Source organism: Marmota marmota, unplaced genomic scaffold (assembly GCF_001458135.2).
Source record: "Marmota marmota marmota unplaced genomic scaffold, marMar, whole genome shotgun sequence".
Taxonomy (NCBI): domain Eukaryota; kingdom Metazoa; phylum Chordata; class Mammalia; order Rodentia; family Sciuridae; genus Marmota; species Marmota marmota.
In genome coordinates, this window is record NW_026000140.1 from 265,729 (window position 1) to 291,181 (window position 25,453).

Here is a 25,453-nt window from a genome sequence, read left to right on the forward strand (position 1 = left end):
GATGTGGCTGATGCAGAAGACTTGAGGCAAATGAATTTATCTGATTTTCAAACAAAAGGGAAAGACAAAGATATTTCTCAATATTAATCCAACATTGATACCTATAAGAACAATCTCTCTGCTGAATGATATTAGAAGTATTAGCTCCATATTTTATGGCTATTCCACGTTTGGGAGCAATGTGTCTTACCTTTCAAATGTTTGCTCTGGTTTGGGTTATAATTCCTGTTCTCTGATCCTTCTCTTGAACCTGATCCTTTGGCCCTTTTTTTGTACCTTATAATTGTTCATTTCTTCCCATTAAATGGAAGCCCTTGTATATCTTAACTCTATACTTGGGATTACTTACTGTCACCTCAGATAGGACCAGAATTCACTCAGACTTGAATGGATGCTAATGTTGTATGGGTTTTTAAAAAATATTTAATAGATCATATAATTTCATTAGCAATAATTGAACATTATTATAATAGTATTAACAGGTACGATTATTATGAAGAATATTATAAAAATGTGAAGTACATATACTAAGTGTAATATTTGTTACTATTCTAATAATGTTTAAGAAATTATTTTGTTAATCACTGAGAAACATAATTAAATGAATAAAATATGTGCAAGTAATATATTCAGGAAACAATGGAATATGGTGCTAGTGAATGCAGTCTACTCAAAGAGAATTGGTGATGCAAGCACACTTTACCAAAAATGTTCTTCAAAAGCTAACTAGCCTACTGAGTGCAGTTATGCATGTCTATAATCTCAGTTATCCAGGAGGCTGAGGCCAGCCTGGGCAATTTAGCAAGGCCTTCTCTCAAAGTAAAAAAATAAAAACAGGGGTGGGGATATGAATCAATGGTAGAGAACTCCCCAGTTCAATCCTAGGTACCAGAAAAAAATAAAGTTGGTCTGGGTGAATAACAACTATCTTGCATCTATACACAGCCTTTAATAATAGTGACAGTATTTATTAAGCTCTTTCTATGTGATAGACACTCTACAAAGTGTTTTGCATATGTTAATCTCATTCATTTCTTATTTTGAAAATATTCAATTCACTATGTGCTATAATTATTTCCATATCAAAGAAGGAGGAAAAATTGCTCGAAGAGTTTGAGTAACTTGAAAAGTTCGTACAACATAAGAAAAGAATTAGATTAGCGGTAGCAACATTAAGGATTTCTGGCTTTCAGAACCTGTTGTATTGACATGAGGATAGATTGCCCCATCAGAGTATACTATATCCTCTTATCAAGTATCAGGAATTTATACGAATTACAGACTGCCCAAAACATATAATTTTGTAACACACACGGAATAGCATAAGACCATGTTATCAAAGTAGAATGATCTCAATGAAAATTGTGCATGTATATGCCTGTGTTTGTGGATAAACAGAGAGAGCAAGCCATAACCTTTGGCAAAGTATTGTTTAAAGTTTAGCAAAGTGATCATACAATTCCTGTGAATGGATTCCAACTTAAAGTTCTCTGCAAAATATTGTATGGTGTTCCTGCTGATGTCTGCTTGCTCCATAGTCACATGACAGAAGACTTTGAAATAATGGTCATTGTCCACTAGAATGAACAATTGACTGGGATTCACTGTTACTGTTTTATTCATTTGACTTACTAGCAAAAAATCAATTCCAGTATTCAATTAAAATATAGTATAGTATTCAATTCCTATGTGTGTGTGTGTTGTTGTTTTTTTGTTGTTGTTACTTACTACATACAACATTCCCTACAAAGTAGAAGATGAATATAATGGATCTTTCTCACATTTATTTTATGGTCTATCAATTCAACATAAGTGAAGGACATACGATAACCATAACAAAAATCAACATAGTATATTTTAGTCAGCATATTATAAAAATAATTTATATTTTAGAATCAGTTAAGGTAAAGAACATAGCTTAATGTTATTCTTCATAACATTTATGAAACTTAGTGTTCTCATCTATAAGATAGTAATTTAAAAGACAATTTAAAAGACTGTAATATGTAACAACTAATATAATAAAAAACAAATGCTATATTTAAATATACAAAACGTGTAACTATACAACAATAAGATCACAAATTACTATGTAAAATAATACATTCACCATATAATTATATATTTAAATAAATAAAATTATATTTATTAAGTAACAAATATAGTGCCTGAAATAAAGAAATATTTAAAATTGATTATCTTCCTCTGTAATTCCTTCAACTTGTTCTACATAGAGAAAGTGACAAGTGTCTTTAGATGAAATGACACAGGTAAAATATTCAGAGTTATATAGGATAGGGATTGCTGCCAGCTTTTCTGAGGGGAATATAGGAGGAGCAGAGGATAGAAACATCATGAGTAAAATGAGTTTGATAATTACTTTGAAGTATGGAGCACCTGGTTGTGTATACTGAGCAGAGTTCACAAAGGCAAGCCATATTATGCCCTACGAAAACTTTGATATTTGTTTAAACATCTCAGAAACATGATCAGTATTAACAAATTTCTCAAACTATGGCTGTTAAATTTTTTACATTGATGTGTATTCTTGAATTAGGTAGAAAACTAAATATTAAGTATTGAAATATTGAAAAATATTCTAAGAAGCTGTAAAATATTTTGTCACAGTGAGGGTGTGAACTTGTGATCATGAAAAACTAATCTGCTCTTTCCAGAAAATTTTTGAAAATTTGAAAAGGGTATGATTAAAAATATGACTCATGTGTTTATGAAACCTTATGAGTTCAGGAAGAAAGTTCAAATATTTGAGAGAAAGAGTATTCAAATATTTTTCTTATAGATAATGAAAATAAAAGATGTACTTTGCCTAATTGATCACAAAAGGAGCAAGAATGGTATTTATGTTATCAAAATTGGTTATTGTTTTCATAACAGAATTTTCTTTAGAAAAGCTTTGTTTCCTTTCCCTTTATTAAATAAACAAACTTGTCTTTAAAACTTACTTCATATATTATAAAGTACATGAATTCTTAAATAATATGAATATTAAAAATTCATTACACAATATTAAGGAAATGAAGTACCCTAAATGGCTGACATCTTGCATTCCCTTCTACAAGTATCTTCATAAAGATCATGGAGGTAATTTTTGAGACTCATCCTCCCTTTACCATATATCAGATTAAATTTTACTTGTTAATTAACTTTCTGTTACCTAATGAAGGAATAAATTAACTCTCCACTAGAAGGAACTAGGGGTTTAAGATGAATGTTTAAAGAAAACGATGAGTTCACACTTGGACCAAGACTCTGAGTTTAATGCTTTATAATGCATTTCCCTTGACAACTAACAATTAATTTTGAGATATAAAACCTGGGTAGAAAACCCCTGCAAATTGTTTCAGAATAGAACTTAAAAGTTTTTAAGTGGAAGCAATGAAATTAACCAAATATTAACCCAAAAGCTTATAATGATTGATATTTGTTTTAGAAGAAAAGATAGAATAAGTCCAAATGTACATTCTACATTGATTTTCATGAGGTTTACAAATTTCTTACCTTAGGTTTGCAGCAGGAACTTTAGTAGTTCTAATTTGTCATCAGGAAGAAATTCAACTTAAATAAATCCTAGCAGGACAAAAGTGATACGATGAGTAATGTGGTACTCAATGAAGAAAAGATTAAACAGATTTTGTTTACACTTAGCAATGCTCCCAATTACAGTATGAAGCTTACTAATCTCTTGTTAAAGGTATATTCTTCTATTGGTTCTCTGGAAACTATTTGCATTGAATATTGCCTTTACTATCTATTATTGGTATATCTGAAATAATGGCTGACAATGATTATTAATATTGGAATCATTATTAAGACATATATTCTATAATCTCTCTAAATCATGCAATATAAAATTACTATTTTTTATTCTTAACTATAAAATAATTTTTAATGAAATGTGTTTATTCTAGGCATTTATCTGAACTCTATAATGACGAGAGTAAATGATTTTATTGATTTTTGTTTCATTTTAAAAGGTATTATTTTTATTTATTTACTTATTTGGTATACAGGATTGAGCTCAAGGCTACTTAACCACTGAGCCACATCCCCAGCCTTTTTTGTATTTTGTTTAGAGACAAGGTCTTGCTGAGTTGCTTAGGGTCTCATTAAGTTGCTGAGGCTAGCTTTGAACTCAAGATCCTTTTGCCGCCTCCAGAGACACTGGATTACAGGTATGCACCACCATTCCCGACTTAAAAGATAGTATTTTAGATCATTAAATAAATAATGTGTTAAGATTACACACTTTCATTTTGCAATATCCTTGGGAAAGAATTTACCATTTTTTTGTAACATGTTTTATTTAATTTTGGGGTGCTTAACTAAGTCACATCCCCAGTGCTCCTCAACTATTGTGTTTTTAAATTTTGAGACAGGGTCTTGCTAAGTTGCTTGAGGCTGGCTTCAAACATGAATTCCTCCTGTCACAGCCTCCCAGTTGTTGGGAGTACAGACATGTGCCACCATGCCCAGCTTTGTGTTTTAATGCAAAATAGAATAAATTAAGTTCATATGTCTTTTGGCATAGGGTCCCAAATATGTCATGTTTAATTATAATTAAGTACTTGGGCAGAACATCAGTATTTATTGGTAAACAAATGTGACAATAAATGTCATACAGATCTAAATAGGAAGCAGTTTTTAGAAATACTCTTTGCATGGTGATCCTGGAGAGGATACTAAGGAGTCACCACACAGCTCTTCTAGTTAAAGTCTAATTGGATTGCACAAACCTGACTGCAAATATTTTTGTTGATTCATGGAGTGCAAGTTCAAACTAGACAAAAGAGAATTGATGCATGTTGCATAAAATGATCTATGTTATTCAATTGCTGGCATAATTTAATTATCAGTTAGTAGAATGGATCTTCAAGAAAATATTTCAATATGAGATGCCAGATTAAAACTTCTGAGTTTTTGGACAGTTTATAATAGATTTTTTTTGTCTTCATACCTGGAAAACAGCATGAGTGATAATTCGTTTCATCCCTATATTTTTCACTACAAATCTGTTAGATCATGCCCTATTTTTTTATGATCTTTGTCACAAAATATAGCTTCGAAGTCAATGTTTTTCCTGCCAAAATGCCATCATATGTGAGAGTATGTATGTATATTTGAATTACATTATTATTTTGAATCATTTTATCATAATGTGTCCAAGTAATAAACTCATTCAGTAATATGTATTCATTTTAACCCAACAGATTTTCTTTGGTAACTTTGATTTTTAAAATAGTTAGAGCTGGGAATATAGTTCAGTTGGTAGAGTGCTCGCCTCACATGCACAAGGGCCTGTGGTTCAATCCCAGCACCACACAAAAAAAAATAAATACATACATACTTACATAAATACCTGCATAATATATAGTTAGTTTGGGGCTAGAATGTAGCACAATGGTAGAGCACTTGTATGTGATAGGCTCTGGATTAAATCCCAGAACCACAAGGGAAAAAAAAAATCAAAGGCAGGGTGGGGAAAAAAGCAGCAAATCTCAATTCAAATATAAAGACTATAATGTAAAAGACAGTTTGTTTTCTCATGGAGGAGTTTTATTTGCTATAAATAGTTAAATGTTCAACTTAGAATGATTCAAGACATTAATTTTGAAAACATTGAGTAGGGTGATGTCCAATTTGACAAGAGACTCCAAATAAGGAAAACATGATGAAAGTTGACACACTAGACCTAAAGACTCCCAATGATTCTAATAAGTTTCTATGGAAAAGGGAACTATTCTTCTGTAAAGAGCATCTGCCATAGACATGTTGGGACATGCTGGGACTCACTGAGTTGCTGGCCATAAAGAACAGCAACCATAGAGATGCTGGTTGCAATTGATAAGGAGTTGTAAGGGTCACTAGCCATAGGCATACTTAACAATGACTGGTTACAATCGATAGGAAGCACAGTTCCATGGACATGTGCAAAGAACATGCCCTATTGCAATTACATCATCTCACTGGACATAACCAATGGACATTGACTTTCACTGGGTGTAACCAATCACCAACTTGGTTATGTTTAAATCGCTTGTCCACCACATCAAGAGGCTGCTTCTAGGACATCAGTGAGACTGGCCACCTTGATATCCATCCTCAGATGACTCCATCATTCCCTGTCGTCCAACCATTGGCTAGAGAGAACCACTGGACAATGACAACAACAACAACAATGTCTGCTCTTTGGCTAAGGGAAGTCACTTAACCTCTGTCAGGGAGCTTGGGATTGCCCTAGGATTGTGTGATTTGCTTGTAATGGTAATTAGTGTGCATTAAATGTTAGTTGGGGTGCTCCAGCACACCCAACACTTTTTGCATTAATTGTTTATGTTTGATGATTGGTGTGATCCAATATACGCTTGCATTAAAGAAAATCTGCCTCTGAGTAATTATTAACAGCGCAGCTTGCGACATCCTGCTACTCACACTCCCTCACAGACTTGTAGCAAAATTCACGTAATTATCTATTTAGCAAGAAAATTGTTGAAGTTGATGGAGTTTTCCATGGAAATGATCCATTTGACCCCTGTCCAATGACACAGCAATATTTATTGCTTATCATGAAGAGGCTAAAGTATCTCCAATATCAAGGTTTACAAATAAGCTGATTTACAAGACAGCAATATTGCTTATCAGTATTTAAAAAGCACTTGACAAATTCTTATCAAATATATTCTTATCATTTTAAGAGTTATGTTTTCCCATGTGTATAATTTATCACTATGAAAATTTCATCACAAAACTTAGTAACTTCAAACAACAATCATTTTACCGGCTACCAGTTTTGTGAGTCAACTAAGTACGCGCGCACACACACACAAACACACCATGTTGGTTCTACATCTCTAGAAAATCCTAATTAGCTAGGTGAGGTGGCCCATGCCTATAATCCCAGTGACTTGCAAGGCTGAAGTAGGAAGGTCAAAAATTCAAAGCCAGCCTCAGCAACTTAGTGAGGCCCTGAACAACTTAGTGAGACCCTGTCTCAAAAATAAAGAGCAGGCTGGGTTTGTGGGTTAAGCCCCCCTGAGTTCAATCCCTGGTATAAAGAGAGAGAAAGAGAGAGAGAGAGGTAAATAAAATCCTAACCAATTAACTCTACTTAGATTGTCTAAGATGTCATTGATAGTGTCTGCTGCTCACACTCTTGTAACAGTGTTCTGAGACTGTCCTGTGAAGAGCCGCCACGTAGCTTGGACCTTAGCACTAACCTAAGAGAGTGAGAGTGATATCTGCAAAGCTTCTTAGGGACTGTACTTTGAAGTCACATTTTACCTCTGTAGAGTTCTAGTAGGTCAAATAAGTTCACTAGCCCAGCTTAGAGTCAGAGCAGGAGCCATTATGACAACCATACTGCAGTCTATTGCACAATGCACTCTCAAGGAGCTCCTCTTATTTAACAGCCTCAGAACAATTGTCTTCTCCTATGATCAATTTCATACACTTTATTTTTTTCAATATGAATTTTCATTGCATTCCATGACACTTTTAGTTTTCTGTGCTTTAACATTTATGGAACACTTCCATGTGCTATTTTCAGTACTTTATGTAAATTAACTAATTTAATTTTACCACAGCTTTTCAATTAGGTAATATTATTATTTACATTTTCCCACAAAAACAATCTAGGACATAGAAAGTTTATCTACCTTACCCATGTGACTAAAAGATTTAATGATTCAGTTAGGATTTGGATGTAGGCTTTAAGACTACAACATCTACATGCTTAACCATAATGTGATTAAAGCATAATTTTTAAAACTTTATCTTATTTATTATTTTCTATGAATTTTGAATGCAAGAATAGATAATATTCTCACTGGTCAAATACAATAAGATCGATTAGACTATGACTGATAAATAACTGAAGAGAACATTGTCTTTGTCTTTTTCCTACTTGATGCTAGCAAATTCCTTTCACTCATCTTTCACTCCAAACAAAACAAACAAAAATGTAAAACCCCAAAGTAAAACAAAACAAACCTTAAGCCAACTATTAATAATATATTCCCAAACTATTGTTAAAAATAGATTAAATTTAAGTTAGTATTCATTAACAGGAAATCCATTACTAAAATGTGTATACCAATAGGACTAAAAATAAATTTGTATATTTAATTCCATGGGGAAAAGGAAGTTGATGAAATCCAACACTCAATTCTATATTGAAAAATAATGCATTCAATAAAAGAGAAATTAATTTTCTTCAAATGACTTATAAATCAGTTTTACACGGAAATCTTAGAATCATTTCTATGAAATTTTAAAATAAGACAAAAATGGAATTATCTTCATTACAATTGTAAACATAATTTTAGAACTACAAACAATAAAATTAGACAAAGAGGGTAACTAGTCTTGTAAATATTGGAAAGGAAGACATAATTTATCTTTAGTTTTAGTTCATTTAAATGTATATTTGTAAGAATATTACAAAGTACAAGTGAATACATACAGGAAATTAAAAGATATAAAATTTAAATTGAGATATGAGCAGAACTTTATACAAATAGTGAATAGTAGACATACTATAAGAAAGTTAGGGCTGGGGATGTGGCTCAAGCGGTAGCGCGCTCGCCTGGCATGCGTGTGGCCCGGGTTCGATCCTCAGCACCACATACAGACAAAGATGTTGTGTCTGCCAAATACTAAAAAATAAATATTAAAGTTAAAAAAAAATTACTCTATAAAAAAAAAGAAAGAAAGTTAAGTTTTTTATAATACCAACACAAAAGATAACAGTACTAGGTTTTAATTTAACCAGATGTATACAAAACCTATAAAGAAACAATTGTAAACACCCAGAAACACAGAAAGAGTCACTTTTATTAAATTAAATTATTGATTTTCTTTCCATCCTTTTCATATTCTGTTTCTCCCTGCTTTGCCATTTTCAGTCTCTTACTCTGAGTACTCATGCACTCAATATTGAGAAACAAGAGAAGATGATTACCTATTTAATATAATTTACCAATACTGTCTAAAAGTGGAGAGGTGGTATAATGAATATGGTAGAGGAAAAATTAAAACCCAGGGTAACATTTGCATCTTGTAAAGCTTAGCAAAATATTCTTATATCAATTAATCTGCCTTCTTAGGGGGAAAATTACAAATATATTTTCCTTTTGATTGCAGGAGATTTTCATTGATTTTATAAATAAAAAAGTAAACTTTCCTATCCAGACCTTCTCTAGAAACAACTATGCAGACACCAAACCAGGTAGGAATAAAGGGAAACTTGGTATTGAGGCTATCTTTATATTCAGCTACTTTGGAAAGCATTTCCTTGGCATTTTTAATTAATAAATTAATTTATTTATTTTTATGGTACTGGGGATTGAATGCAGGGGCACTCTACCACTGAGCCACACCACTGGCCCTTTTCACTGTATTTAGAGACAAGTTCTCTTTACATTGTCCAGGCTAGCCTCCAACATGTAAATCCTCCTGTTTCAGTCTTCACAGTCACTGGGATTACAGGCATGCACCACCACACCCAGTGGGATACATGATTCTACATGTATTTTACATGATTTTTACATGTATTCTTCATGATTTTATGATGAGTCACACAAAACACTCAAAGGTGTTGAAAGTGTCAATAAGACAATATTAGAAGTTCCCCAAAACACATACCTATATCAATTTACATTTGAAATATAAATACTCTGTTAGCACAATTTAACAATTTCTAAAACTACTAGATCCCTAACAGGTCTGCTCTAGTATCTATGATATTGATTTCAACATAAGTACACAAAGGAAACAAACTCCCACTGAAAGACAAAAAACAAAAAATGAATGGTGGTGTGAAAAATATATGGAATAAAAAGATAATAACCATAGCACTGGGACAAAATAGGATCTTCAGAAATAGATAATAAAATTTAATGATTTGGAGATACACTTTATTTCTAAATTAATTCCATTTTTTGTGCAATAAATCTTATCCATGAATTTTCTCCAATAATATTCACAGATGTGACAACTGATCTTGGGAAAACAATAAGATTGGATAAAGTCATTTCAATATACTTGTACTAAGTAGCTGGCTGCTTAAAAAGCTTGCTGTTGAAAGTCATGTTTTAATAACATGGAAATATTTTATTTATAACACTTTCAATGATCACAAGTAATAAATGAGACATTTGTGCAGGTAGCTTACTAAAAACTACCTATTCTTAGGCCCATTTTTTCCTTCTTGCCTTTCTCAGTTGTCTGAAGAACTCTAGCAAAATAATTGGCTTCCCACATCTCTTTAATATCAAGTATTTGAAAGAGATTATATTAACTTCTTGTCTGTATATGAAAAGGAATATGTAATATGGAGTAGAGTGTTGTCTTGATTAAAGTGAAATGGGGCATATACTCAACTGTCAAAATCCTCAAAGGGTTTAACTTTTTAGATAGAACATAAGATCAATGGGAAAAGAGATTAAGTGGTGTGGGTAGGACAAGTTAGAACAGATCTCATGAGAACAGGGTGGAGTGAAATGAAATAGATATCATTTCCCTTTGGGAAGTGAGGGCCTAATTGTGCTCTGATGAAAAAAAAAATCTTTAAGCTGTTCATTGAATTTTTTCTTGTTGTTGTTATTATGGATTGAACTCAGGAGGCACTTAACCACTCAGCCACATCTGCAGCCCTATTATTTATATTTTATTCATGCACCACTTCACTTGGCTTTGTTGACTTCTTGAAAAACAACGCTTGACCTGATGAATGAGACTTGCCATGGATGAGGGAATAAGGAAAACATTGCCAGACATTTGTCCTTACTGTCCTTATGTCATGGTACATCAGTCAGGGGAAAAACAAAACAAAACAAAACAAAATTAAAAAAAAAAAAAGACATTAGAACGAGGTCAATGTAACTGTGTCTTATTTGGAAACTGAATAAGAAATAGAGATGAAAACATTGTTTTAGAAAAATTAATTTGGTGGCAATTTTTTGTAGGGTTTCAAAAGATATAAAGCACTTCTGAAACTAAAATCTAGTAGGAGTCTCACTGTATAGTGCTGAGAGTGAGCTTAAGAGTGAGGGAATCTGAATGGATGTTTGAATCATAGACTAAGAAATGAAGAAGAGGCAATAACCCACAAAAGAGTAAAGGAAAATCTAATTTTTTGTACTTTTCATTCAATGCACAGAAAAATATCTGGAGAATAGTTTAATCTTACAGTATTTTGTTGTTGCTGTTGAATCAGGTCCAGTGAGAAACTTATTCCAAAGAGGAAAACTAGGGAAAGTAGGAATTATTATATTCTGTTAGTGAAATTAGTTAGTGCAGCCAACCCATTACAAAGATTAAAGTCTAGTTCAGATTTTTTTCCCCAGTAACAGACTATAGTAGCAGAAGCCCATATGTATTCAGGCAACATTTACTCATTGTTAGTAAAGATAACAAATAAATAGACACATGATTGGCTTACTTTACTTCCTTCTTAAAAACAATATTCTACATAGCTGGTATTCATAACATGCGTAGACTTATAGAATTAACTCCTTCAAAATATGTTTCTAAAGAGCATGAACACAAGTTGCTTATCCTAAAATAATTTATAATATACACTGTAAATGTATAGAAGCAAATATTTCCAGAATCAGAGGCAATCATTTCTGGGGGATTTGCATTTAGTACTACATTATTCTTCTGCTGGGATTGAAAAGGAGTGTAGTTACAGGGTGAAGGAGTGTTTCAACTATTCCAGACTGAGAGTGTATATTTGTAAAACTGCAACCCACTGATATTTGTATTATGCCTCAGGGAGTCTAAAATGCATTTGAAGTTCCAACTCCTGGAACATGGAAAGGCCCAGCCCAGAGCACTCTAATGAGCTTCAGTTTAAGAACTGTGGCTTTGGATTTAATTTGGCACATGCTGATATGAACTTCAGATAAAAGTTTTTGCTGCACATGGATAGAGGCATAGCTACATGCATGGAAGAACCAGAGTTGAGATATGAATGTTCCCGGAAACGTCTATCGAGAGTCCAAGCACGTAGCCATAGTGTGGGATAGTAGGTAGGAGGGATCCTGGGTCAGGAGGGCAGAGTGAGACTCAGGCTAGTCTTCCTTGGACAGCAGACTGGGAAATTTTCAGTGGCAGCTATACCCTTATCTTGGGTGCTATTAGGGAATCCAAATCTATTCGGAGAAAGATCAAAGTGACCAGAGCACTGCAATGTGTGATCTATAGAAATTGAAAAGGGTTTCCTAAGAGAAGAGGACTGTCCACAGGAAGCAAGTCCTGGTGCTCACAGAGACAGTCTCTAAGAGACAACCTCCAGTCCCCAGGGAAGACCTTAGAGAGAACAATATAGGTCTTTGCCCTTTGGAGACCTGGACATTAAATAAGGTACAGAAAAAAAATTATAGGATCTGGAACATGAACTGTGTTATCCAAATAGAGGAAGATGAGCTATGACTTCAGGAAGAGTTTGACACACCCGGTAAACAGCAGTGGAACACAGTGTCCTGGGTCAATAATTCATCAAAGGAAACCAGTCGAGGCAGGAAATATAGTGTCAGGTTACAAACAGCAGTCATAAGATAGGGAGACTGAGGAGGGTAAATACTGTCTTATCTGGTCTAATCTAGGAAAAGGCAGGATTAACCTACAAAACAGGAATGATGGGCCTTGGCTTTGGGAATTAGGAAACTCAGAGGCAGAGGAACAAACTGAAGCCTGATTAAATGATGCTGAAAAATTCAAAGTTTTAAAATATGCTTTTTCTTCCCTATAGTCATTTTATTGCTCAGCCAAGTCATAACTGCTTTGTTTCTAAAAACTATGGGTCATCTTCTGTTTCTTCAAGTTACAGTTTAAATCTCTGTGCGAAATTGAAGTGTAGTTCCAGATATTTCTTTTTTATAAAGGGCATCAAATTTCTCATTCTGGGCCACTGTAAAGTAATTTTTCCAGTCACCAGTAATCCCTAAAAAATAAAAAAAGAAAACATATGAAAGATAAAAATATATCCATTATGAAGAAAAACCTAACATGTACCAAAGGAAAGATTAGAAACCTTAAGAAAAAACTTTGCTTGTATATGAAAACTTTAAAATGTCATTTCCTATCGGAGCATACACCGAGCACGGAGCGGCCCCCGGAACTGCCCTGGCCCAGGGCTAGGAGCCCGCAGAAACTGCTTCTCGGTCCGGGTCCTGCTGAGGGCCGGTCAGGACTCACCCGTTGCTTTGGTTGCCCGACAAGGGGAACGAAATGCTGCCATTCGCATAGGATACCAACATGGCAGAGATCTGATGTCATCAGAAAGCGGCGGAGGAGAGAACTTCATCAATACCAGCGGCGACATAAACAGTTGGTCTCCTGGTAGGGGGGGTGAGGCACAGACACCCGAGTCTCCTCAATTTGTCGTCGAGCCAGAGGGGAGGAGCCGGGCCGCCGCCAGCGCCCGGAGCAGGCCCAGCGGCTCGCCAGCGTGGTGACCGCGTGACCCCAATTGGAGAGGGGGCGGAGCGGAGCCGCCACCCGCACCCGCAAGGTGGGCAGACCCGCGACCCAGTGGTACATGGGCGTGGTAGGAGGGGCAGGGCAGAGCCGCCGTTCGCGCTTGCAAGGTAAACAGACCTGTGACAGCCTGGCGGGTCAGGCCCAGTGGCCTGCCAGTGTGGTACACACGTCACCCCAACTGGAGTAGGGGCAGAGCAGATCCTTCTCCCACGCCCGGATCAGGCCCTGCCGGTGTGGTGGTCACGTGACCCCAATTGGAGTGGGGGCGGAGCGGAACCGCCACCCGTGCCCACAGGGTGAGCAGACCTGTGACCAACCTGCAGATCAGGCCCAGGGGTCCGCAGGCGTGGTAGGAGGGGCAGGGCAGATCCGCCGCCCGCGCCTACAAGGTAGGCAGACCTACAACAGACCGGCGGATCAGGCCCAGGAGCCTGCCGGCGTGGTACAAACACCACCCTAATTGGAGTAGTGGCAGAGCAGAGTCGCCGCCCGTGCCAGGAACAGGCCCAGCGTCCTGCAGGCGGGGTAGTCACGACACCCCAATTGGAGTAGGGGCAGAGTAGAACCTCCACCCGTGCCCGAAAGGTGGGCAGATCTGCGACCGACCAGCGGGACAGGCCCAGTGGCCTGCCGGTACGACAGACACGTCACCCCATTTGGAGTAGGGGCAGAGTAGAGCCGCCGCCCGCGCCTGCAGGGTAGGCAAACCTGCAACCGACCAGCGGATCAGGCCCGGTGGCCTGCCGGCGTGGTACACTCGTCACCCCAATTGGAGTAGGGGCAGAACAGAGCCGCCGCCAGCGCCCAGAACAGGCCCAGTGACCTGCCGGCGTGGTAGCCACGACACCCCAATTGGAATAAGGAGAGAGCAGAGCCGCCGCCCGCGCCTGCAGGAAAGATACGCAAGCAGTATGAAAAGACAAGGAAAGAAAGGACCACAAGCAATGCAGGTCAACGCAACTTTAGAAGAGGTAACAGCTGCAGCAGATGGAATGTCAGATAAAGAATTCAGGATATACATGCTTCAGATGATCTGGAGTATCAAGGAAGACATTAAACAGCAAAATCAGACAATGAAAGATCACTTCGACAATGAATTACGCAAACAAATCCAGGAAGCAAAGGATCAACTATACAGGGAGATAGAGGTTATAAAAAACAAACAAACAGAAATCCTAGAAATGCAGGAAGCAATAAACCAACTTAAAAACTCAATGGAGAATACTACCAGCAGAGTAGAACACTTAGAAGATAGAACATCAGACAATGAAGACAAAGTATTTCAACTGGAAAAGAACATAGACAGCTCAGCAAGACTGTTAAGAAACCATGAGCAGAACATCCAAGAAATATGGGATAACATTAAGAGACCAAACTTAAGAGTCATTGGGATACAGGAAGGTACAGAGCTCCAAACCAAAGGAATGAGCAGTCTATTCAATGAAATAATACGAGAAAACTTCCCAGACTTGAAGAATGAGACAGAATCCCAAATCCTAGAAGCCTACAGGACGCCGAATGTGCAAAATCATAAGAGATCCACACCTAGACACATTATAATGAAGATGCCCAACATACAGAATAAGGAGAGAATTTTAAAAGCTACAAGAGAAAGGAAGCAGATTACATTTAGGGGTAAGCCAATCAGGATAACAGCTGATCTTTCAACACAGACTCTGAAAGCTAGAAGATCCTGGAATAACATATTTCAAACACTGAAAGAAAATGGGTTCCAACCAAGAATTGTGTATCCAGCGAAATTAAGCTTCAGGATGGAAGATGAAATTAAAACCTTCCACGATAAACAAAAGTTTAAAGAATTCGCAGCTAGAAAACCATCTCTTCAAAACATCCTCGCCAAAGCATTACAGGAAGAGGAAATGGAAAATAACAATGAAAACCAACAGTGGGAGGTAGGACAGTAAAGGGGGGGAAAATAATCAAAGAGGAAAACAAACCATGTTTAGTAACAGAAATAAACAAATATGGCTGGAAGAACAACCCATATCTCAATAATAACCCTAAATGTTAATGGCTTAAACTCACCAATTAAGAGACACAGGCTAGTAGAATGGATCACAAAACAAGACCCAACAATATGCTGCCTACAGGAGACGCATTTGATAGGAAAAGACATACATAGGCTGAAGGTGAAAGGTTGGGAAAAATCATATCACTCATATGGACTTCGGAAACAAGCAGGAGTGTCCATACTCATATCAAATAAAATAGATTTCAAGCCAAAGTTAATCAAAAGGGATAAAGAGGGACACTACATACTGCTTAAGGGAACCATACACCAACAAGACATAACAATCATAAATATTTATGCCCCAAACAATGGTGCAGCTATGTTCGTCAAACAAACTCTTCTCAAGTTCAAGAGTCTAATAGACCACCATACCATAATCATGGGAGACTTCAACACACCTCTCTCGCCACTGGACAGATCTTCCAAACAAAAGTTGAATAAGGAAACTATAGAACTCAATAACACTATTAATAACCTAGACCTAATTGACATATATAGAGTATACCACCCAACATCAAGCAGTTACACTTTTTTCTCAGCAGCACATGGATCCTTCTCAAAAATAGATCATATATTATGTCACAGGGCAACTCTTAGACAATATAAAGGAGTAGAGATAATACCATGCATCTTATCTGATCATAATGGAATGAAACTGAAAATCAACGATAAAAGAAGGAAGGAAAAAGCATACATCACTTGGAGAATGAACAATAGGTTACTGAATGATCAATGGGTTATAGAAGACATCAAGGAGGAAATTAAAAAATTCTTAGAGATAAATGAAAACACAGACACAACATATCGGAATCTATGGGACACATTGAAAGCAGTTCTAAGAGGAAAATTCATTGCTTGGAGTTCATTCCTTAAAAAAAGAAAAAACCAACAAATAAATGATCTCATACTTCATCTCAAAATCCTTGAAAAAGAAGAGCAAAACAACAGCAAAAGAAGTAGAAGGCAAGAAATAATTAAAATCAGAGCTGAAATTAATGAAATCGAAACAAAAGAAACAATTGAAAAAATTGACAAAACTAAAAGTTGGTTCTTTGAAAAAATAAACAAAATCGACAGACCCTTAGCGATGCTAGCGAAGAGAAGAAGAGAGAGAACTCAAATTACTAGCATACGGGATGAAAAAGGCAATATCACAACAGACACTTCAGAAATACAGAAGATAATCAAAAACTATTTTGAATCCTTATACTCCAATAAATTAGAAGATAGTGAAGGCATAGATAAATTTCTTAAGTCATATGATCTGCCCAGATTGAGTCAGGAGGATATAGACAACCTAAACAGACCAATATCAATTGAGGAAATAGAAGAAACCATCAAAAGACTACCAACTAAGAAAAGCCCAGGACCGGATGGGTATACAGCAGAGTTTTACAAAACCTTTAAAGAGGAACTAATACCAATACTTTTCAAGCTACTTCAGGAAATAGAAAAAGAGGGAGAACTTCCAAATTCATTCTACGAGGCCAACATCACCCTGATACCTAAACCAGACAAAGACACTTCAAAGAAAGAAAACTACAGACCAATATCTCTAATGAACCTAGATGCAAAAATCCTCAATAAAATTCTGGCGAATCGGATACAAAAACATATCAAAAAAATTGTACACCATGATCAAGTAGGATTCATCCCTGGGATGCAAGGCTGGTTCAATATACGGAAATCAATAAATGTTATTCACCACATCAATAGACTTAAAAATAAGAACCATATGATCATCTCGATAGATGCGGAAAAAGCATTCGACAAAGTACAGCATCCCTTTATGTTCAAAACTCTAGAAAAACTAGGGATAACAGGAACATACCTCAATATTGTAAAAGCAATCTATGCTAAGCCTCAGGCTAGCATCATTCTGAATGGAGAAAAACTGAAGGCATTCCCTCTAAAATCTGGAACAAGACAGGGATGCCCTCTCTCTCCACTTCTGTTCAACATAGTTCTCGAAACACTGGCCAGAGCAATTAGACAGACGAAAGAAATTAAAGGCATCAAAATAGGAAAAGAAGAACTTAAATTATCACTATTTGCAGATGATATGATTCTATACCTAGCAGACCCAAAAGGCTCTACAAAGAAACTATTAGAGCTAATAAATGAATTCAGCAAAGTGGCAGGATATAAAATCAACACGCATAAATCAAAGGCATTCCTGTATATCAGCGACAAATCCTCTGAAATGGAAATGAGGACAACCACTCCATTCACAATATCTTCAAAAAAAATAAAATACTTGGGAATCAACCTAACAAAAGAGGTGAAAGACTTATACAATGAAAACTACAGAACCCTAAAGAGAGAAATAGAAGAAGATCTTAGAAGATGGAAAAATATACCCTGTTCATGGATAGGCAGAACTAACATCATCAAAATGGCGATATTACCAAAAGTTCTCTATAGGTTTAATGCAATGCCAATCAAAATCCCAACGGCATTTCTTGTAGAAATAGAGAAAGCAATCATGAAATTCATATGGAAAAATAAAAGACCCAGAATAGCAAAAACAATGCTAAGCAGGAAGTGTGAATCAGGCGGTATAGCGATACCAGACTTCAAACTATACTACAGAGCAATAGTAACAAAAACAGCATGGTACTGGTACCAAAACAGGCGGGTGGACCAATGGTACAGAATAGAGGACACAGAAACCAATCCACAAAACTACAACTATCTTATATTTGATAAAGGGGCTAAAAGCATGCAATGGAGGAAGGATAGCATCTTCAACAAATGGTGCTGGGAAAACTGGAAATCCATATGCAACAAAATGAAACTGAATCCCTTTCTCTCGCCATGCACAAAAGTTAATTCAAAATGGATCAAGGAGCTTGATATCAAATCAGAGACACGCCGTCTGATAGAAGAAAAAGTTGGCTACGATCTACATACTGTGGGGTCGGGCTCCAAATTCCTCAATAGGACACCCATAGCACAAAAGTTAATAACTAGAATCAACAAATGGGACTTACTCAAACTAAAAAGTTTTTTCTCAGCAAAAGAAACAATAAGAGAGGTAAATAGGGAGCCTACACCCTGGGAACAAATCTTTACTCCTCACACTTCAGATAGAGCCCTAATATCCAGAGTATACAAAGAACTCAAAAAATTAGACAATAAGAGAACAAACAACCCAATCAACAAATGGGCCAAGGACCTGAACAGACACTTCTCAGAGGAGGACATACAGTCAATCAACAAGTACATGAAAAAATGCTCACCATCTCTAGCTGTCAGAGAAATGCAAATCAAAACCACCCTAAGATACCATCTCACTCCAGTAAGATTGGCAGCCATTATGAAGTCAAACAACAACAAGTGCTGGCGAGGATGTGGGGAAAAGGGTACACTTGTACATTGCTGGTGGGACTGCAAATTGGTGCAGCCAATTTGGAAAGCAGTATGGAGATTTCTTGGAAAGCTGGGAATGGAGCCACCATTTGACCCAGCTATTCCCCTTCTTGGTCTATTCCCTAAAGACCTAAAAAGAGCATGCTACAGGGACACTGCTACATCGATGTTCATAGCAGCACAATTCACAATAGCAAGACTGTGGAACCAACCTAGATGCCCTTCAATAGACGAATGGATAAAAAAAATGTGGCATTTATACACAATGGAGTATTACTCTGCATTAAAAAATGACAAAATCATAGAATTTACAGGGAAATGGATGGCATTAGAGCAGATTATGCTAAGTGAAGCTAGCCAATCCCTAAAAAACAAATGCCAAATGTCTTCTTTGATATAAGGAGAGTAACTAAGAACAGAGTAGGGACGAAGAGCAGGAGAAGAAGATTAACATTTAACAGGGATGAGAGGTGGGAGGGAAAGGGAGAGAGAAGGGAAATTGCATGGAAATGGAAGGAGACCCTCAGGGTTATACAGTGGAGGGGGTAGAGACAGAGGAGGGGAGGGGAGGGGAGAGGTGGGGAGGGGGGATGGTGGAGGATGGGAAAGGCAGCGGAGCACAACAGACACTAGTATGGCAATATGTAAATCAGTGGATGTGTAACTGATGTGATTCTGCAATCTGTGTATGGGGTGAAGGTGGGAGTTCATAACCCACTTGAATCAAAGTGTAGAATATGATATGTCAAGAAATTTGTAATGTTTTGAACAACCAACAATAAAAAATTTAAAAATAAATAAATAAATAAAATGTCATTTCCTTAAAAAGTTGGACATTTTCTCTCATCTGTAAATGTGACTTATAACTAAACATACAGTCTAACCTTTAAAAAGTTAGAAAGGCTGATTTTCTTATACAAATACATGGAAGTAAATTTTTTTTCTGAGAGAGATTCTTTTACTTTTTCTGACTGTTCTGGGTCATGGGGTTATCACTGAATCCTCTGGATCAATAGTGAGGGCATAGTATATTTCCTGAGTTACTTTGGGAAAATGTACAAAGAAGATTCATTAGCCCAAAAAACTATGAAACAGAAAGCTGATGAGTATAGTTTTCTAGTATTTATAAGTGAAAATGTAATGATATTTGGAAGATACTTGTTTTCATCAGGTTTGCACTTTTTTGCAGTTTTGGTAAAAATAATAATAATAAAATCACACATATAACATCCCTGAACATCTTTTCAAAAATTAAATGGGGGGGGGTATAAATTTACATTTAATTTCTCATACTTGGATGGTTATAAAAATTATTTTTTTAAATGAATGAACAGTTAATGTGCAACAAATGTTCTTGGAATAATACTTTTCCCATTTTATAAAATATTAATTATACCACATTGAATTACAAACTATGTTAATTCATGATACTTAAATAAAACTTCTAAGTTCTCTAAGTGAAAAAGTCCTTCTAACAAGGTTGTTTCCTTGGTTATTATACTTTATTTTATGTTCACCAGATGTCAGTAGCTCTTTGTAATGTACATGAAGATCAACACAGACATATTTGGGGTAGTGCATCTTCAAAGATGTCATTAAAAACAGAGAACACAAATTTAAGAAATAAAAAGTTGTACATTAAGCATTATAGGGGTCTTCTGATCTGTGAATAAATTATACAATATACACAAACACTTTGTAATAATTTTTTAAATAAACTAAACACTAACTAAAGGCCAGATATTTGTTTTGTTGCAATTTGGGACATTGGATATCATCTGTCCCCTCCCTATTATGGTGTCTGTTGTGCCACTAAATGAGGACATTGATTTTTCCATGAAGTAGCCTTCAAGACTGGGCGTGACTAACTCCTGTGTCCTATACCCGTTTCAGCATTCAATTTTATGATTCTTATACCCCATCATTAGCTCTGTGAAGCAAATGTTTGTGTCATTTATCCCTAAATGGCCTAGATAATAGTGCTTCAAATAGGTATTCAAAAAGAGCTTTTCCTGTATGTGAATTTTTAAGTGAATACATGAAAGAATTAATGAATGAATCTTGAACTATGTAGACTCATAATATTTATTTATTTATTTTTTGGTTGTAACTGGACACAATATCTTTATTTTATTTATTTATTTTTTATGTGGTGCTGAGGAGCAAACCCAGGGCCTCCCACATACTAGGTGAGCACTCTATAGCTGAGCCACAATCACAGCCCCGACTCATAATATTTATTACTTCTTTATGTGTAGTTTAGAAAATGTCCTAAATGCTTTCATTTCATTTGCTACAATCTTCCCACAAAGCTTGAGCCATAGATGTTAATATTTTCCCCATTTTGTCAGTGAGGTAGGCATAGTTTTGGTGGAGGACTTGATGTATTAAATGTCATAGATTTTAGCAAATGCATAGCCTGGATATATGCTTTAGATCTATCTAACCACAAATGTTTGATCTGTGTCACCACTAGAGGGGATACAAAAACTGACCCATTATTAGACAGGCATACTCTTTACTGTTGAAATTGGAGAAGTCATAGCATCCAAATAAAGAGCTGGTCTCCTCTACTTGTACATCTTATGAGATACCATAGGATGACCTCTATTTTCATGTGATTGGAGGTAAAACTCTCCTGGAAATTACATAACTTTAACTCGTGGACAAAATTTGCATGGGGAAAAGCAACAAATAATTGATTTCCATCCTGTCAAAAACTACTATTATATTTATGTGTTTATTCCACACAAGACCAGTGTTCATCAAACAGAGTAACCAGTTACTGTTCCCAACTTTATGCTCAGGAACCTCAGCCCTGACACTAGCCAAAGTAACCAGTGGTCATAGAAAGAAGGAGGGTACAAAAATACTCTGATGTTTAATATTAATATATCTTCCTACAAATAGGCAATTCAAACATCGTAAAAATAATCCAGGGACTGGCATGTCAGGCTGAGGACAGCCATGTTGAAAGTCCTTGATATGCTCTCACATAATTGATTTTGTTACAGATGAGCTTGACTGATATTTATTCTTTCTCCCTCCACCAGCATGATAATGTTCCAGAAGTGGAGAAAAAAAAATGGACAATTTGTATTCATCTGTTCAGTCCTTTTCAAAATATGAATTTGATGTATTTTTCTAAACTTTGTGGTAAAGGATACATACTACCTTTAAAAATCCATTTTGAAGAAGGAAATATTAAATGTGACTCCTTGAGAAATGATTTTTCTTACACAATTTTCTTAAATGAGGTAAAACTGTATGTCAAAAACAAATGCTATATTCTTCTATGTTAAATTTGTACCCTATGTATCCTGTAATTCAGATAGTATCTATGGGGAGCAACAATTTCCCAAAGTGCTAAAAATTTTAAAAAAATGCTTTCTTTTGGTGAATCTCCTTTGTAAATTTATCACTATTGTCTAAATGAACTGGTGGCTGTAAAGAACAGAGTTCTGTAACTGAGTAAAATTCATATATCACTGAGGAGTGGAAAGGGGCCTATACCAATGTAGACAAAGAATTAAAGAAGTAAGAATGACAAACTTGGAATTATATCACAATTGTCAAAAAATCACTCTCACTTAACAGAATAGTAAATAACAGGAGAAATATTCTTCAGATATTTAATGTTTTCTACAAAGAGCTTTCACACATTGCTTCATTTAATAATGCTGACTCTAATTGAGCAAATTTTGGTGCTAGGTAAATATCAGTGTCCTATTTTTACAGATGAAGAACTGAAGCCTAAAGAGGCTAAGTAATGCAGAAGAGGTCATAGAGATAATCCTCCACAAGAAAGTAAAACTGAAAATTAAAATGAACAAAGAATTTACCTTTACGCATGAAAGGGGATTTGCTGTGATCCAATATTGCAGTGGGCAGGTGTGTGTAATTCACCAGAGGATTGTCCTTCATCACTTCAAATGAGGTGTGATGGATGATCTTATCCAAGATCTCATCATTTAGGTTCTTCTCTAGAAATCTAGTAATCTTCTTGATTTCCTCCTTTGGATTCTATCAGTGGGTAAAACACACATCCAAGGAAATGAAAATTGTGTAAATGACTATCATAATGTAAAAAATACACATTTATTATTTTCTTATGGGTTGACTCTAAATGTTGAAGGAAATTTATAGTGTGTTGGGTGTATTCTCCTTAATTTTTAAAGTAATTAAACATTGGCAACTCAAAATATTTTCACTTTTTAGACTAACTGATTATGCCCAACTTTGTTGGTCATAAACTCTTAAGAAATAGTAGATTCCAGGGCTCAGTAGAGAGTATTTGCCTAGCATGCTTAGCCATGGGTTTAATCTGAGCACCTCTAAAAAGGAAAAAGAAGAAAGAAAGAAAGAATGATTGATTCAAAGGTGCAAAGATATCAAGACCTAAACTACTCATTAAATATTAAGGATAAAATGAGCAAAATATGAAAAGTGGATCATTTTCAGTTGTTAATGACATAAACTTATCTTTGTAACTTCTTTAGAAGCATTTAAGCCTATGTGGATGTGTCTAGAAAGATTTTGGGATAGTTAAGCTGAAGTTGAGAGTGATGAGTTAGAATTTACTAAACTGCATTTTCTATTTGTATGTTGGAGAGTGACATAAATATTCATGGAAAAAGTGAACATGGAATGATTGCTCAAATGTAGCAAACAATTAAAAAAAAAACTTGAGTTGTGGACAGTATCCAAAGGTTACTCATGAGTGCAAAATCTGGGTAAATGTAAATTTAGAAGAAAAATTTGAAAAGAAAGGATGGTCAAAAGAAACATAGTAATGAAGAGACAAGAATAATGAATATAAGTCATTGATTTTATAATTAGAATGTTATTAATGATAGTATAAAGATGGATAAGAAGATATAGGAGATAGAAAAGCAATGATATTATTTTGGACTTGATAGATTAATTTTAAAAGTAAACATTAATCTTTATATCCTAAACAGGGCAGGGATGTTATCCAGAATAAATATCCACCACTTTTACCTCTTTCATATCTTCATAGTACAAGAAAAGTATTGGATGTTCTTCCTTTTTCTTCCACCAGCCCTTCACATGATTAAACCATGAACCATAGGCCACTAAAACCAGGGGGAAAAAAGTCTATTTCCATAAGCATTTATTAAATCAATTTTTCCTGAACAATAAGTTAAATCGTAAAGACATTTTGTGGAATTTGGTGATCATTGGAACTGAGAATATAAAATCAATTTTTAAAAGGTAAAATTAGATATTTTTACATGTATAAGCAATTAAATTTTTTAAATGTGAAATACAAAGGAAACATTTCAAATAAAAATACAATGACTGCTAATAAATTACACTCGACCTCACAAGGAAGGAAACTACTTTTATACACATTGTTCACAACATATATCTGACTATTATAAATACAATTCAAGCTTAAACTTAAAACTTAAAACAGATCTAACTAGTGATTTGGGCAAGTTAAACAATATTTATTGTGAGCAGAGAATGAGAATGGATTTCCAGCAACTGAGAAAGGATTCTAAAATACTTTCATTATACCAATGATTCATATCAAGTTTATAAATTGAATGTCAGAGTAAAATGTTAGATATATTTCATTTAATTTTATAAAATAAAATTCGAATGCATTTCTCCTGGATTTGAATGTACTGACTTGAAAAAAAATTTTTTTGAATGAAAAAGTCATTACATTAACAGTAATGGTTAATAGTATTGTTTAAAATTTTAAAAAATTATAAATTATAAGCTAAGGCCTACTTACCATCTCCAGTCATAAATTTCTCCAGATATTCTTCCCATGTTCCAGGAAAAGGTTGAAAATTATTCATTAAGTCAAAATGGTAAAATGATACTGCAACATCCTTGGCATTTCGAGCAAGATAAATCATCTTCAGGAGGAAGGAAAAAGAAAATGAAATGGAAGGTATTTTTACCAAGAATAAAATTTAAAAACTATAGGTAATTAAAATGGCAGAGTAGGTTTTCTCCTAGAAACTATGGGACCACAATGTTTCTTCATCAACACCTCAAATATAGAATCAGTTTAATTGATTTTTTCTAGTAGGGCAATGCTTGTATGAAATGAGAACCTGAGACATCTGTATGCTTTGGAAAAACCTTGTTAGTTTCTGGCTCCCTTAACTCTGTGGTCTACAAAGAAACCATGACATCTTTAGGGAGCACAAAGAATACCAACCAATTTGAAAATAACAAATTGTGAGACTTTGGGGCCCTAAACTCTACCACTTAAGTACCTGGAAGCACATGACAGTTGAAAAAGATGACTGCAGTGGAAAGCAAGGACAGGCATTAAATTCAGTTTATAGGGGTATCAGTTTAGAAACTGGAAGACACAGATCCACTTGCCCTTGCTTTTCTCCTCTAAAGATCACTAAAACCCTAGAAATTTTTCAACAGACAGTGATATAGGAACACTGAAACTATACCAAATAGTCACCTCCTAACTTGAGGACATCAATATAGTAAGCTCCCTCTGTGGGTTTTTTTTTTTTTTTTTTTTTTTTTTTTTTTTTTTTTTTT

General features: G+C 35.4%; 1 protein-coding gene across 6 annotated transcripts in view; it reads right to left on the minus strand.

Moving 5' to 3' along the window:
• Positions 1-9,888: 9,888 nt before the first annotated feature.
• LOC107158811 (sulfotransferase 1B1) overlaps positions 9,889-25,453 on the minus strand; it is a 26,727-nt gene continuing 11,162 nt past the window's right edge. For all 6 annotated transcript variants that reach the window (XM_048785755.1, XM_048785752.1, XM_048785753.1 and 3 more), the window contains 4 exons: positions 24,675-24,801; positions 23,909-24,003; positions 22,750-22,930; positions 9,889-12,964 (listed from right to left, as the gene is read on the minus strand). In XM_048785755.1, coding sequence (XP_048641712.1) covers positions 12,852-12,964; positions 22,750-22,930; positions 23,909-24,003; positions 24,675-24,801 — 516 coding nt within the window. In that variant the 3' untranslated portion in view covers positions 9,889-12,851. The remainder of the gene's footprint in view (positions 12,965-22,749; positions 22,931-23,908; positions 24,004-24,674; positions 24,802-25,453) is intronic.